The following is a 17,072-nucleotide window of genomic DNA, read 5'->3' on the forward strand; positions in this document are numbered from 1 at the left end:
CAACTAATCACACTATTTTCTTATCTACAGGACTGCTGATGGAGGAGGCTTGGTAGAAAAACACTATGTCTTCCTGAAGAGACTCTGTCAAGTTTTGTGTGCTCTGGGCAATCAGCTTTGTGCATTGCTGGTGAGTACTTACTTTCTGGAGAGTTTCAGGGCCATTTGAAGAGGGCATTTAGAAAGTCATATTTGTGTAAGGACTGACACATGCCATTGATATTAGCCTCGTGGAGCATTGTCCTACAGATGATTTCATGTGTTTCTATAGATTAAATTCTTTTAACAGGGTTTGAGCGACATAAATTTCTTTTAACAAGTCAGTTATTAACATCAACAGTTATAACATTGCTATTCTTGTGAATTTTGGTACTTGTAAAACATGAGTCTGCTGAGTGCATGCATTATCCTTTAAAGTCCTAGTAGATCATGAAACATGGATTTGAGTAAAGAACCCTTTTCCTAAATCTAAAACAGGGGTGTCCAAACTGGCCCGTGGGCCAACTGCAGCCCGCAATCCATTGTTAATTGGCCCGCAGCAAATTCCAAAAATACATTTACTTAAATAAACCAGGTGAGGCAATACGTACTTCACCTCGAGTGGGTGGCCCAGCTGTTTGTGTATTTTACCGCATATGGCCCTTGGTAAAAAAAAAAAACGTTGAAAAAAGTTTGGACAGCCCTGATCTAAAGGATCTGTTATTGGATCATAAAAGAAAACTTTAGTCTGATTTACACAGCAATACCTGTCTTTAGGGAAACACTTAATACTCAGTCTTACAAATTGTAAGGTAGGATATTGGTACAGACATTTGTGTTTGATGTTATGCCTTTTTGTGGTGGCTTGAATTATTAGAGAGGATAGAGCTTCAGACATAAGACATATACCATTGAGTGGTTATTTAATGAGTTGGGTCACAGACATGAGAATAGACCAGATCTAAAAAAATAATATGGATTTTTTCTTTCTGTGGTTTCTGAAATGAATACTCTTTTATTTTATTATATGACCATAGAGTGGATTTTAATGATGATAATTAAGGAGGTAAAGCGGCTTTCCTATTTTTTAACCCTTGAAAGGAGGTCTTCCTTAGCCCACAAGGAAGTATAAAGTCCTTTCAAAACTGAAATTTTTGAGGGCTTAAATTATCTGTATTTGTTATTTCACTCCTCCCCGCTCCCCAATCAGCATCATTAATGGAATGGACTTTTTGTCTTACAGGGTGTGGATTCTAACGTAGAAACACCAGCAAACTTTGGAAAATACCTGGAATCTTTTCTTGCTTTCACAACGCATCCAAGTCAGGTAAACTTTTTGTGGGTAACTTCTCAAAATTTTAGTTAGGTAAGTCAAAGTCAAGCACTATGGCTTGAAGTAATCAGCAGCTCATATATAAAATGTGACTCTTAAGGCCCTAGAAAATAACTATAGCATCATTTCATTAAGAGAATTGCCGAATCTTCCTAGATCAGTATTGCACCATCAAGGTCAGCAGCTTTTCGCCTCAGGTAGTATCATTCTGATAATACTCAATCAGATGTGAAGGGTATCTCAGGTGATATACTACTAAAGATATTTTCAATACAAAAGTCTGATTGATGTGTTATAAAATTAATTTCATCCAATTCAAGATTTTTTTTATAATACCACCCTGAGGTTCCTATGACCTTTCTTGCGTAAAAGAGAAAGTGGTAGAGTTCAGCTCACCCTGCAGCAATGGCACCCGACCCACAGTATCTTATTAACGTGGTTCATAATGAGCCGTCATTACTGATGGACTGCAGTGTGGACAGTTCAAAGTAATATAGAGATTTCTTTCCATGAAAAAATACAGTTGATAATTGCTGGGCTAAGTAATAATCTTGGTTATATAAAATCCAAATCCTTAAGCAGGTTCTTCTTTTCTTTGTTTTCCCTTTAGTTTCTACGCTCTTCGACGCAGATGACTTGGGGAGCTCTCTTCCGGCATGAGATCCTATCCCGTGACCCTTTGCTACTAGCAATAATACCGAAATATCTTCGTGCGTCTATGACTAACTTGGTCAAGGTATGCAGGGGGAAGCTAACCATGTAGAACGTAGATGAATACACATAACAAGACTCAGATTGGCATCGTGGTCAGCCCGGTCTTGGTTACTAAGATCCCTTCCTTGCGTGTGGTCTCTTACTCCTCAGGAAGAAAGCAGCCCGTATCTACTCTTTCTGTCTTGGAGCACTTAAGTACCAGGTATTGGGCTAGATGCTGGGAAAAAGAAGGGATAGGACAAGAGCAGTGACCGTGACCATGCAGTGTGATCCTTGCTTTTCAGAGGTTAAAAACAGAAAGGAGGGTGGAGTGAAGAAGATTCTGAGAGGAAGTGGTACTGATTATTTCTGAAGATCAAGTGATTGAAAAGGGAGGGAGAGTGGAAGCAGATTGCTCACTACGTCGGTAGAGTTGCTTATGAATTCCCTGAGATCTGCTGAGGGCTCGTGCAGCTGAGAGATGCTTAATCTTGATTTGTAAAATCACAGAATGGGACCCATTCAAGGGTCCCCTTATTTCTTCTAGGAATTCACTTAGCACATAGCACATGTGTTCTAATTGTCTGCCATGGTCTTCAGTACTTTTTGATAAAACATACAAAATTCTGGGGCGGCCGGTTAGCTCAGTTGGTGAGAGTGCGGTGCTCTTTACAAGGTTTGCAGGTTCGATCCCCCACATGGGCCACAGTGAGCTGTGCCCTCCACAACTAGATTGTAAGAACTCCTTGACTTGGAGCTGATGGGTCCCGGAAAAACACACTTAAATAAATGAAAGTCTAAAGAAAAAAAAAACATACGATGTTCCATGCTTGTTTCCAGGGTTCAGCATTTAAGGAGACAGATAGTTCTCTATTCTTTTTTACTGAAACTGGGAGCAAACTATGGACTTAGAGTAGACCAGATGCAGTTATTTATCATAAAATATCTCATGTAAACCCTTCACTCTTCTTAAACAAATTAAAAAACACTTGAGCTCCTAGAGTTTAAGACTCTTTGGTAGTTCCATTTGCATTCTTCACCCCAACTATGTTTTCTTTGCAGATGGGCTTTCCCTCTAAAACAGACAGCCCTAGTTGTGAATATTCTCGATTTGATTTTGATAGCGATGAGGACTTCAACGCTTTCTTCAACTGTAAGTGATGTTGACCTGGAATTTCTGCCAGCCGTCTCAGAGCGGCATCTGGTGTTGTGAGTCGTGGTACATGGCCTTCGGGGTTCTTCGTTAAAGAGCCCCAAATCTGGACAGCAGCCTGTTAATCTCGTTGCAGAGGGTGATAGGATTGCACTGGTTCCAAACCTAGTATTCTTTCTTACACACACACACACACACACACACACACACACACACACACACACCTGTCTTTGGACATTGATGTTTAGAAGATAGTAACTATATGTAAGACACTCTTGAAATTTTTTTATATACTTAAGATTAAATACCATTTTACCTTGTGGGTCTCCTAAGAAAGAAAGAAAAAACCCGTATAACCTAATATTCTAATTCTGTTCTGGGTTTTCTGAAGCCTGATTTCCCCCTCTCTTTTTTTTTTTTTTAACTCCACCTTTATTAAGATATATTCATTTATGATACAACTCACCCATCTATAGTATACATAAACTGTATACATAGTGTGTTCAATGGCTTTTCATATTTTCAGAGTTCTGCAACCATTATCTCAAATCAATTTTAGGACATTTTCATGATCCCAGGAAACCCTATACCCATTAGCAGTCAGCTTCCAATCCCTTCCCAGCCTTGGGCAACCACTAATTCCCTTTGTATTTCTATATTCTGAACATTACATATAAATGGAATTATATAATATGTGGTCTTTTGTAACTGCCTTCTTTCACTTAAGATAATGTTTTTAATAGTGATGGTATAGCATATACCAGTATTTCATTTCTTTTTATTGCCAATTATATTGTATGGACATATACGTTTTATTCATCTATTCATAAGTTGATGGATATTTGAGTTGTTTCCACTTTTTGGCTATTTAGAATAATGCTGCTATAACGTTGGTGTACAAGTTTTTTGGTGTACTTATGTTTTTATTTCTCTTGGGTATATGTCTAGGAAGGGAATCACTGAATCTTAGGGTAATTCCATGTTTAATATTTTAAGGAACTGCCAGACTATTTCCACAGCAGCCACAACATTTTATATCTGTACCAACCTGATCTCCTTTCAATTCCAACAGAAATGGGAGACCACTTTTAGTTTGCCACTTACAGGATCTAGCAGCTTCCAGAGATAATTTTTTTGTGTGTGAAAATTTCTGGATTTGTTAAACAAAGCTTTATTGAACATTTGTTACATTCAAAGCACACGTCTGCAAAACCGAATCTCTTTGAACATTTTCCCCTTGGGATGGATAAATGAATGAACATTAATAAAGTACCCATTATATACCAATTATTGGTTCATGTCTTTCTCTTGGCAGCCTCCCGGGCCCAACAAGGAGAGGTAATGAGGTTAGCATGTCGTTTGGATCCCAAGACTAGCTTCCAGATGGCTGGGGAATGGCTAAAGTATCAGCTGTCAACTTCCATTGATACTGGATCCATGAACGGTAAGTTTTCCTATGTCTGAACATTAGTGAAATAATGTATCAAAACTGTACATAGGAAATAACTCTTCTGAGCCACACTTCAGAACAATATGCTAATCGTGTTGAAAAATAGCTTTTGATGTACTGCCCAATTCCATCCTAGGGAGTGAGCCTTTTCATTTGTACACAGAGAAAGCAGATAACACTACATTTTTCATCTGTTTTAATTAGGGCAAAACTATGTCCCTGTCAGCTTTGCCTGAATTTTTCTTTTTTAGCAAAATCAACTAGTTGTTTATTGTTGACTTTATTACTTCACTTCCGGTACCATCTTAACAAATTAAATGTCTAGACCTAACGTTTTTAAGCTTTTCAAGCTTTTGAAAGCTTACATAGCACCACTCCTAAACTCAGAAAGACTGTCTTGTGTGTCGGGCATAACGGGGCTGCCCATATCACCCATCCTCCTCACAGCCTTTGGGGAATGCCACTTTATATAAAATCAAAGTAATCCCCCTCTACAAATGCATAAGCTAGGTCGTTTCTCTGTGCTCCATGTCTTCTGTCTGTCATCTCACTGATGCTGTGGGTGGCAGGACTAATACAGCAGGAGAGAGTGTAAATCACTGCTTTAGAAAAGGTCCACATTACTGGTCAGTTACTGAGAACCTTAGTTACTTGACGTTCATGGTATTTAATATTCAGCTAAATTCCATGATTTACAGTTGACTCTGAAGGTCTTTGGTATCTAGTAACGCACATGTTTGCAGAGGCTCAAATATGTGGCACGAAGATGAAGCTAGGAAGTGGAAGCACTAATGGAAGCAGGAGAAGTAGTTTGCAAATCTTTTTGCCTGTGCCTCGCTGTTTGAGAGACGTGGTCTGATGATAGTTGTAAACTTGGAGCGTGGCACAGTTCTCGAAACAGCTCTTGCAATTGTCCTGAGGCTACTGGATTTTGTATGTTACAGCAATTCCTTGTTGGAAGGATTACTTACGGTTTCAAATATCTTAATTATTTAGATTCCCATGGACACATTATAAAGGAGGAGGAAAGGAGAGATTAATTAATATTTATCAGTTGCCTCTAATTGGCCAGACACTTGTTTTGATGCTTGCATGTATATTTTCATGCAATACTCAAAATGGTTTTTATAGACAAGGCTCACAGAGGTGAATTAAAACAGCTCATTGTAAGAGGTGGAGGCAGGATAGGGACTTCTTTCTCCTTTTTGTTTTTTTTTCCAGGCTGAGGGGGCCAAGTGGGCTCTAAGGCCCCATTATCTCTGTGTCTTCTGTGGTCCTACAATGTTGGGGTGGGTGGGTGGGGGTGTGTGTGTGTGTGTTTATGTATGTGTGTGTGTGTGTTAAAACACTGTTTTCCTACAGCTGGAACTGGAGAAAGCGGCCTCTGCTCCATCTTCTCACCTTCCTTTGTGCAGTGGGAAGCCATGACTGTTTTTTTGGAAAGTGTGATCAACCAGATGTTTCGAACACTAGACAAAGAAGTAAGTAACTGTTTCCCATGCTGATTGTGTAATGATTTTGATTTTTTAAAAACTGGCAGAGGGATAGAAAAATCTGTGGATGTGCATCTTATAGAAGAGGAAACTGAGATTTTAGAGAGGTTAAATAACATACTTAAGTTCACATGGTTAGTAAATAGCAGAGCAAACTCTAAGCCCTACAGTGTTTAGTATACATGTGAAGGGGATAATAAAATAAGCCTACTAGTATAGTGAACCACAGGTAGGATAACAATTGCAGGGAGGACAATGATGGAAACCTTGAATTGAAAAACTTGAGATATTTGCCATTAAGCATCTTTTTCTGTTGATGCCAGACAGACCAGAATATTCATGTTGGATGATCAGTATCTCTCTTTCCTGAGTAACTGACTAAATAGGTCTTGTTTTTCTATACTTCATGTTACCTATAACCCTTCCCTTGTAACATTATCTTAGATGAAGCTATAATGAATGAGATGATAGCATATTCCATATTAACTATGCAAATTAGATTTAAATGGATTGGATCCCTTAGTTTGGGATAATTACATTTTAGTTATTCTAGATTAGTTGTAGTAGAAAGAATCTAAGTCCCTTCAAGAAAAGTGGAATATAGTGCTTTTTCTTACAAGTGGCATATTAACAAATTAGATCTTAGCATCATTATTTCCTCTGTTTTGACACTGATTCACTTCAGTTTGAAATGATGGCATTCTGAGTTTGTTCCAAAATCTAGGTGGGAAACCCTGCTTGGATGGTGTATTTTCACTGTGTTAGTCTTTTTTCAAGTTGGGATGGGACTTATGTTTTAGTAAGTGGGACAAATCCAGAAAGCCCTTTATTAAATCAAGGGAAATGACCCTGCTGTTTCCTGGCATTTTTTTTAAGTTAGACACCTTAAAATGGATCCAGATATGTGGGTATGATCCTTCTCGAAGGCAGGAGAAAGAAATGTTCAGGGTTTGTCAAGTACTTGTCTTTAAAGTATATGAAAGGACTGGCAGTGTTGGGGGTGCGGGAGGCGGTACCTAGTTGGTTGTGTGCCGGATTTTACAGTTAAGTCCTTGAATATGATGGTAGTTGGTCAAAAAGTACAAAAAAAAGTTTGGAACGTACGAGTATATACAAGAAAGATGTGGGCTATGACAAAGCATAGATGACTATTAGAAATGTGGCAGGATTCAAAACCAATGGTGGGGAGAAAAACAAATAGAACTAGATTCTTTTTCCTTAGGAGAATCCTAGATGGTATTATTTAGGCTTCTTAATGACTTAAAGTAAACCTGACTCTAAAACCTTTTTCTTCACCAAAATGAAATGGGTCAGCGTAAGCATTCCTAACCAAGAGAGATGAGTGTTTGGATATCTGATTAAATTATTCACCTGCTTGTTAATGAAGCTGTAACACATTATAAATCCCAAGAGTGTGCAAGTGACAGATCTCAGCCTGCTACATTCCCACTTGCTGCTATCAATTTCTGACTCGGCAGAGCATTAACTAGGCCAGTGGTTTTGCAAACTGCTCGGATTCTGCCCCACTTTTACCCTGGGTCAGTCAGAACAGATCAGCTCTTATCATGTGAAAGAATTTGACCAAGAGCTTCTTTGGCTAAAAAGATTGAAAAGCGAGCGGCTGGTTAGCTCAGTTGGTTAGAGCGCGTTGCTACTAACACCAAGGTTGCCAGTGCGATCCCTGCATGGGCCACTGTGAGCTGCACCCTCCTTTAAAAAAAAAAATTGGAAGGAAAAAGATTGAAAAGCTACTCATCTCGTCTGTATTGGAATTAGCTGAGCTTGTATTCCCTGTAGTATGTACGTGAGAATATTAGGTAGAGCCTTACTTTTGCAATAGATTAATGTAGACGATAGCTTTGGAGAGAAAAAAAAAATCACATTTTGAAGATGATGACTGATTTGCCTCAGATTGTAAAATATAAAGCTACAGTATTTTAAAGCATTGTGGAACTGGCATTAGACAGTTCATTGGAGCAAAATAGCCCCAGTACAACTTGGAGCATAAATAAGCACCCCCAAGATATCGAGAATGATTGGATCATTTAATAAATAGCGTTAGGGAAGGTTCCTAAGTTGAAAAACAATGAAAGTAATAATGAAAAAATGAATGGCTTTAACTACATATGTTTTTTAACTTATAAGCTTTTAAAAGACAAACTTGGAACAATATTTGCAATAAATATAGATGGGGTTAATATCCTTACTGTAAAAAGCTCATCTCTCTTAAACATTGCTTTTAGAGTACAATTGATATCACAGCTTTGGAGAATAATTTGGCAATGTCTAGTTGAAGACACTTAGCCTTACAACCCAGCAACTCTACTCTTAAATCTGGCCTCTGAAGGAACTCCGCATGTGTACTGAGCCACCAATATTCATAGAAGCCTTGTGTGTTAAGCCAATAAAAATACTTAACATCTAACAATTGCTTGTGTAGAATAGATTGTAATATATTCATAGAGCAATGAAAACGAACTAGGGTTATTCTATGAATAAGGATGATTCTCATAAAACATAACGTTGACCCAAAACAGCCAGCCACAAAATAAGCATACAATACTGTATAATTACGAATATGGACATTCGTGGCAAAAGTACCCAGAAATCAAGGAATCTGTGACAGTATGAACACCAGATTCGGGATATTGGCCGCCTTGATGGCTGAAAAGGAGGGCACGCGCACAGAGCCACCACTGGTAACATCGTGCTTTTCAGCGCGGTCGTACAGGGGGTTATCAAAGTATTCTAGTGTTTTAAAGGCCGGGAATATTTCACAGTCACATTTTTGTATAAATTTATAAAAACACTAGAACCCAGTGGAGAAATAGACAAAAGATATGATCAGATAATATATAGAGGAGAAACTGAAGTGTTAATAAATATGAAAAAGAAAAACCTCAACCTAATAAATCGACGAAATGCAAATTTAAATAAACTTAATTGTTTTACTTACTAAATAAGTAAAAGTTTTAGGCGGTAAACTCTGCTGAGAACATGGTAAGAAGGGAGACATTAATGGATACAGAATTAATTAATACAACCTGTAAAGAAGAAAAGCAACTTGACTGACATATATATTCAGACCTTTTGGCCCAGTAATTCCAGCTGTCCCCAAAAGTCTCTTATTCAAGTGGAACAACAGATAATGGAGCCAAAAATTATTAGCATAATTTACAATGGTGAAGAACTGAAAATATTCTCAATTTTATCATGTATGTATAGGAGATGCTGTATCCCTAAGATAGCTCATGGTGGCATCATATATGACAATCTTTAGTAAAATGGGGTAATGCTCAGAATTTTAAGGGTTAAAACGCAGAAAAAAAACAAACAAAAAAAAACATGTGGCAACTGTATTATGTATTTATAAATTAGAGTCCAAAGGAAGTTCAGCAAAAGTGGTTATCAGGCGCGTCAACCTCCTTTTAATGTCTATGTTACAGGAAATCCCTGTTAATGATGGAATAGAGCTATTGCAGATGGTCCTGAACTTTGACACCAAGGACCCCCTCATTTTGTCTTGTGTCCTCACTGATGTCTCAGCACTCTTTCCATTTGTCACCTACAGACCAGAGTTCCTGCCCCAGGTCTTCTCTAAGGTAAACTCCATCTCCTTTGTAAACTTTATTTTGGCATTTCAAAGCTCGTTTTTTGTAACTTTTTGAAGTTGTGTGAGACAAGCTAATAAACAGACAGCCATGTATTCATTTATCGACTATTTACTCAGTACTTACTGTGGATCAGGTACCATGCTAGAGGAAAAGCTTTACCCTTAGGAGTGCTCTGTTTGGGAAGAAGGTCACATAAACAGATGTACCTGTGTGGCACTGCAAGTAATAGATGTGTCCAGTGAGAAAGGGAAAAGAATACCTAAAGGGAGGGAATCAGAGTGTGCTGTCAGATTGAGAGGGTACTGGTCGGAGGAAAGGTCAGTATGCAGTTTTCAGGTTTTCTACTTAGGTGCTATGTGAGTAGTGGAGCACCACCTGAGTGAGAACGCTGGGTCCGGGAGGGGGATTAGAAGTAAGGAACAGAAGGGAGTAAAGACTATGTTTAAAGTACACGTACAACAACTAGTGGAGACACCTCATTGGCTATTGGAGGTTTAAAGGTCTAGACTCTAGAAAATTACAAAGTAAAATTAAGGCAGCAGCATCATAGAAGTGCCACGCGTAGAGGTGAAGCCCTAGAAAAGAGAGTATGTTTGTAGATTTAGACGTGTGCCTCAAGCAGGGAAGCCTGGCGATCACCACCACTGGGGGTGAAGGGAAAGAATGAGAAGCCCCAAAGAAGAAAAAAGAGATAGCCAAAGAAATGGGGAAAATGTTGTGTGACAAAGGCCAGTAGAACTTCAAAAAGGTGGATTCATTTGTGGCAACAGAAATTCTCTAAGAACTGGAGAATGTCCACTGGGTTTCTCAATTAGACCTTTGTTAGAATGTTATTCCATCATAGTGACAAGGGCAGCACTCATATTGTGTTGGGTTAAAGAGTAAATGGGACCTTACGCAATGGAACCAGGGAGGGTAGATCACTAACTTTTAATAGAAAGAGAAGGAAGAGGCGTTACCATAGCTGAGTCTTTGCGTGATGGCATAGATGGTGCTAGGATTCTGTAACCCTTATCTTTATACAATGTTTAGTGGTAAAATTGTGACTCTCGGGCCTCTTGTAGTTATCTGAGAAAGGAAACATCTGAAACTTTGTAATAATGCCAATTGAAAGCCCTTTTGTTACCACACTGTAACACTTTTGGGATTTTGTTGGAAACTTTATAACTACTGTTTAAAATAACTATGCATTTGGGACTGATGAGTCACCTTTTTTTCCTTCCCCTTAGCTGTTTTCATCTGTCACTTTTGAAACTGTCGAAGAAAGTAAGGTAAGACCATTAATTCAACCAATAAATTCTAACTTCTGAGAGCAAAAGTATGAATGCCTAATGTCTACATTTTTTTTAAGTAGAAGGGGTTAGTAAAGGCAGGGGATGGTCATATGATAAGCTGTTTTATACTGGAGATACTCTAGGGCAAACAGTAAACATGTGGATTCGTGGTGACTATAAATGTCACTCCATCGTGTTCCCACAGTTATGAAAATTGATTGTTAATTTGTCTCTGAAAGAGGTATTTACATGATTCTGTACAGCATCTGTAAATTATATTAAAAGTGGCTCCAAGTTTGTTCAATATCTCTTCCCAGGCCCCCAGAACCCGGGCAGTGAGGAATGTGAGGAGACATGCTTGTTCCTCCATCATCAAGATATGTCGTGACTACCCCCAGCTTGTACTGGTAAGCCACTGAGACCTGTCAAGTTTGGTTACGTTTCTCTGTCAATGCAGCCCTATTCGTACCTCATGTAAAGAGAAAACTAGGAGCTGTAGCTTTGCTAAGGGTAAGCATTCTTAAATTGGTGTCTTCTTCCTCTCCTACTTAGTAATGAAGTTAAAAATGCAAAGTGTTCCCAAAATGAATAGTTCTCTTCCGTATGGATGGCCATGTTTTCCCCGTCAGTGTACGCTGCTTTGCTATGTGATGTTCTTAACTATTATTGCCAGATGATGTGCCCAATCTCAAGAGAAGCCAAATGTGAACCCCGATATTTTTTGGAGGGTTTCTAGAAGAAATTTAGCACTACTCCAGATTATAAATTAACCAGAAATTTCTTCTGTGAACACAGAGCGGTGTGTGTGTGTACACATGTAAACACACTGATCTTTGTGAAGGTACTGTAAAAGTTGATGTAGAGAAAAGACCAATTGTTTTCATAGTTGTAGTAGGGGAAAGTGCAGTTATCTAAACACTCAAGCCAGGAGCCACCTTCTGCCTAAATTGCTTTGCTTGTCCAAGCAAAGGAACATTATACCTGCATTACTAAAGACAGTCTTATAGGCCAGACCTTCCTGGGATGCCTGGGTCCTCTTTCCACCTTCCGTGAGTGACCACCTCTCTCTGAAAATTAGACTTTGCCACCTCTATTTTTCTTTCCTATTGATCTGCAGCCCAATTTTGACATGCTTTATAACCATGTGAAGCAACTCCTCTCCAATGAGCTACTCCTGACACAAATGGAGAAGTGTGCCCTCATGGAAGCGCTGGTTCTCATTAGCAACCAATTCAAGAACTATGAGCGTCAGAAGCTGTTCCTGGAGGAGCTGATGGCACCAGTGGCCAGCATCTGGCTTTCTGAAGACATGCACAGGTAGAGGAGATCCTTTGCCACTGACTGGCACTGCACTTGGGCACCCCATTCCATTTCAAGAGCTATGCCCAGGGTCGGGATGTCAAGATACCGAGGCATACTCGCATGATCAGTGTGATATCTGAAGGTCCCTCGAAGCAGTCTTGTACTCTAACTGCTGAAAATAACCCCTTGCTGAACAGAGGTATAGGGAGGATGAAGAAATGAGTAAAAATGGATCATACGGGTTGGGAGGCCACAGAGTGAGATCTGCGGTGTCTGTGTTGTAGCACCGGCACATGTGGAGAAATGAGAACAGCCAATAGGGGCCACACATAATAAGCCCCACACAGACACTCGTCTGTGCCCACGCAGCCTCCTCAGACTATATCCTTTCTGATTCATAAAGTGTTGCTAATAACATTTAGACATGGGAAGAGAAGTTTAAGCTTTCAAATGAAAGCTGACAATTAATGTGATTAAACTCCTCACACTGTAACAACTGCTCTTTGGGGCCAAACAGTCATAGCTTATTAGCTCTTGTGAAAGAAATTGCCCTTGCTTAAATTGCGGCATAACTTGTCTTTCCCCCCAACCTTCAGAGTGCTGTCAGATGTCGATGCATTTATTGCCTACGTGGGTGCAGATCGGAAAAGCTGTGACTCAGGCCTGGAGGATCCCTGTGGCTTAAATCGTGCACGAGTGAGTAAGCCTCTCCTGGGACTGGGAAGTCGAATTGGCCACCAGTAGGAGTTGGGTGTTGTCATTTATGTTTTTCTATACGGGTGACAAATCTAGGAATCTTCACTTCCCTAAGCTTCTCCTTTCTTTTCTTCTTTAGTATTGAATTCTTGAGTTAGTTCCCACAGCAGAGCAGATGGTCTTTTCTATGAAGTCATTATTTTGGCTTTAAGGATCTGTAAATAGCTCTGAAGACGGCAGGTATAATGAGGAAGTAGGTCAGAACTTGGTCCACAGGGTGAGTCCTCCCTGCCATTGCTCTCTGGCATGTAAAAAGTCCTGAAAGATGGCCTAACTTGCAAACCTGAGATTTTTCAGTTCTTTGCTGTTCAAATAAGCATTATTCCTGGCTCCATTATGGCAAATGTCATATTAATTAACCTGGCAAGTAGGAGGTTTGTTGAGAGTAATGTGAGTGCGGATGAGGGCAAAAGCTGCCAAGGCCTAAGCCAGAGAGTGTCAGGTCAACTCAAAATCAAGATAAAATGTTGTCAGTCTAAATACTTTTTTTTGAAGCATGTCCAAGCCACCTTCTAACTGGGGTCCTGCAATGCTCACTGCAGCCTCTGGAAAGACATCCTCGTGAAAGGAAGCTTCTAGAACGTACCATTCACTGTACTTTAAGATGACAATGAAAGGACCCCTCTTGAACTTGACCTTAAAGGAAGGGACAGGTGGGGCCGGGGGTCTTTTCCTTCTCTCTAGCCTCTGTATCACTTTTGCCATAACCTTATATCTAATAGCACTTCTTTCTTTCCCTTTTATGTTACCTTACATGTGTTTCCGTAGATGAGCTTTTGTGTATATAGCATTCTGGGTGTTGTGAAACGAACTTGCTGGCCCACCGACCTCGAAGAGGCCAAAGCTGGGGGATTTGTGGTGGGTTATACTCCCACTGGAAATCCAGTCTTCCGTAACCCCTGCACAGAGCAGATTCTGAAACTTCTTGACAATTTGCTTGCCCTTATAAGGTGAGTCGGAATAATGTTTTTTCTCTGTTGTTTATTGTTTTCTACCTTAAGAATTGCAAGAGCTGCATCTGTTTGTATTTCTTCAGATCATGGTGGTGGTAAATGAAGCACTAGGTCTTGTTTCTTTCTGGATGGGGGGGAGGGTCTCTTTTAAAAAACACCATGTTTCCCCGAAAATAAGACCTAGCCAGACGATCAGCTCTAATGGGTCTTTTGGAGCAAAAATTAATATGAGACCCAGTATTGTATTGTATCATATCGTATCGTATCGAATTATATTATATTATATTTTATTATATTTTATTATATTATAGTATATTATATTGATTATATTATAGACCGGATCTTATATAATTTTAAAATAAGACCCGGTCTTATATTAAGTTTTGCTCCAATAGCTGCATTAGAGCCGATGGCCTGGCGAGGCCTTATTTTCGGGGAAACGCGGTAGCATGAGCTCTCACTTGTGTGAGTCTTACATTCCAAGTGAACGTGTAGGGCTAATCTTAAAATGGCTTTGCTCATTTTGAGCCACCTCTCTGTTCTTTATACTTCATCCCTACTTTTTACTTTTAAGTTTTATTTGGTCTAAATAAATAAAATGAAGGAGTTGTTCATTGGGAGCATGACAATTGCTCTCTGTAGCGGTGATTCTCTGGGTGGTACTCCCATGAGCTAATCTGTATTTCTCAGTGATGACTCTTAATATCAAATGGACCAAACATCCAGTGGCTGTTGTGCCAAAGGAAGGCGTGATATGTGCTCCCACCTCCCTTTCCCAGTTCTTTCCTTCTCAAAGCTGAGTCCTCAGACCAGGCTCGTCACTTGTTTGAAATAGCAGAGTTGGGGCCCTACCTCAGACCAGTACATCAGAATCTGCAATATCACAAGATCCCAAGGTGGTTCTTGTGCACATTAAAGGTTGAGAATCACTGTTACAAATCGCAAGAGCTAATTCATATATTCAAGTGGAAATTAGACAAGTCTAGGCTTGTTACAGTTACATGATGTATGTTTGATGATTCAGAGATGTTCTCTACAGACACATGGGGTTTGGATAGAATTCCTTTTTTACCGCCCGAAGCAAAATTGGATTGCTTCTTATATCTCATAGTATTTCTGACTTACAGTCTCAACTGGGCAAACCAAATTTCTCACGTCTCAGGGACATTCTGCAGGCAACAGACACCCTTAGACGATAAACTTAAGAATCAAAGGTGAAGTAAAGTGAATGTTGGCCAGTTGGGAGGATGGAGTGTCTGAAAGAGTTGTCATGGGCATGTTTTTGGAAACAGGCCATTTTTTGTTCCGATTTCAAAAGGAGGAAAGAGATTTCAGTAAAGAAGTACAGCTTGCATGTTGAGAAGGCAGTACAATATTTAGTCAAGGAAAGCATTATTTCCATATTGAGGTTTTTTTTAACCAAAAACTGCTTTAGTTAGAGAAATGTGAAAGTGCTGAAGTCAGATGGTAACAGACAGACTCCTGGATCTGGCCTTTGTAGGCCTGTGGCCAGAGTCCCTGTGGTGAGAGACCAGACCTGGAAACGGGTCGTTCCTGGTTGGGTGAGGAGGCTGCAACCATGGCATGATTGTCATCTTGATGTTTTTCTAAAAGTTCAATGCTTTGGGGAAACCCTAAAGTCAGCCAAAAAGTATTTTGAACAATGTTTACTGTAGTTACGGAGAAGTTAGATTCCTGAGTGGCGTACAGCTGGAGCTATTAAGAGTTTTGTCTTGTTGTAGTAAATTTTATCTTGAAGTATAACGTAAGGGCACAAGTATACATAATAAAAGGCACAAATTAAGAGTGTGTGTAAGTGAATTTTCACAAAGTGGGCACATGCATAACCAGCACTCAGATCGAGAAACAACCGTACCCAACACCTCTTTTCAAGTCATTACCTGCCCCTTGAGGGTAACCACTCTTCTGACTGGTTTTTCAAGCTTTAATAACTGGCGTCAGAAGTGTGTACTCTTTCATGTCTGGCTTGTCTCGCTCATTGTTATGTTTGTGCGAGTCACCCATGTTATTGCACGTGGTTGTGGTTTGTTCATTCTCATTGCCTGTGTGGTATTCCACTGTGTGAAGATGCCATCACTTATTCATCTACTTAGTGTTGACGGACTTGTGAGTAGTTTCCAGCATTTTGTTTTTACAAACAGTACTGCTGTTAACATTCTTATAAATGTCTTTTGGTGTATACATAATTCCTGTTGGGTAGTAGAATCCTACAGGTAGGAGTAGAATTCCTGGTTTACAAGGTGTGTATATAGAACCAAGTAGTTTTCTAAAGTGGTATACTAATTAACTTGCCACTTATATTTCTACCAGTTGTATATTGGAGCTGTGAGTCTTAACTACTTGTCAAATAGTCTGATAAGCAAAGAAGGTGTTAGAGCTATACTGTCCAATATGATAGCCCACTAGCCACATGTGGCTGACTATTGAGCACGGAAATGTGGCTAGTCTGAATTGAGATAAGCTGTAAGTATAAAATACACACCAGATTTCAAAAACTTACAAGGAAAAGAAATATAAAATGTCTCATTAGTAATTTTTAATGTTGATAACATGTTGAAATGATTTTTGATGCATTAGGTTAAATAAAATGTGATTAACCTATTTCACGTTGTTTGGCTGGCTAGAAAATTGTAAATGGCTTATGTGGCTTACATTTTGTTTCTATTAGACAGTGTTGTTCCTAGTGGGTTGGATAGAGGATGGATGTAGAGAGTAGAACTCCCCGGTTCTCGAAAGGTGCATTACCATCAATATCTGTTTATAATGGTAACAGCTTTTCTGCTAACTTGAAGTCTCTCACATTGTTTCTGTATGTCTTCTATATGTTCTATTGAAATCTTTTTCTGTATGAAGTCTTGTTACTATACTCTTAGCTGGTGATACAAGAATATTTCAGATAGGTATAGATTGTCCAAAACTTAAAGCTTGTATTACCTGGTTGTCTTTTTCTTTGCCAAGCAATAAGAAGTCGCTCTTATGTGGAAGCACAGAGCTCTAACGTGCAAGTGTATCGGGAAAGGTGATATTTTGGGAGCCGTACTATCACTAAGG

General features: G+C 39.4%; 1 protein-coding gene across 2 annotated transcripts in view; it reads left to right on the forward strand.

Annotated features, from left to right (window-relative positions):
* XPO5 (exportin 5) overlaps positions 1-17,072 on the forward strand; it is a 42,490-nt gene that overhangs the window by 11,328 nt on the left and 14,090 nt on the right. For both annotated transcript variants that reach the window (XM_081045242.1, XM_081045243.1), the window contains 12 exons: positions 31-130; positions 1,223-1,306; positions 1,923-2,048; positions 3,068-3,158; positions 4,474-4,602; positions 5,971-6,089; positions 9,548-9,703; positions 10,945-10,986; positions 11,307-11,396; positions 12,107-12,306; positions 12,888-12,987; positions 13,816-13,997. In XM_081045242.1, the coding sequence (XP_080901368.1) occupies positions 31-130; positions 1,223-1,306; positions 1,923-2,048; positions 3,068-3,158; positions 4,474-4,602; positions 5,971-6,089; positions 9,548-9,703; positions 10,945-10,986; positions 11,307-11,396; positions 12,107-12,306; positions 12,888-12,987; positions 13,816-13,997 (1,419 nt within the window). The remainder of the gene's footprint in view (positions 1-30; positions 131-1,222; positions 1,307-1,922; positions 2,049-3,067; positions 3,159-4,473; positions 4,603-5,970; positions 6,090-9,547; positions 9,704-10,944; positions 10,987-11,306; positions 11,397-12,106; positions 12,307-12,887; positions 12,988-13,815; positions 13,998-17,072) is intronic.

The sequence above is a fragment of the Rhinolophus hipposideros genome (assembly GCF_964194185.1).
Source record: "Rhinolophus hipposideros genome assembly, chromosome: 3".
Taxonomy (NCBI): Eukaryota; Metazoa; Chordata; class Mammalia; order Chiroptera; family Rhinolophidae; genus Rhinolophus; species Rhinolophus hipposideros.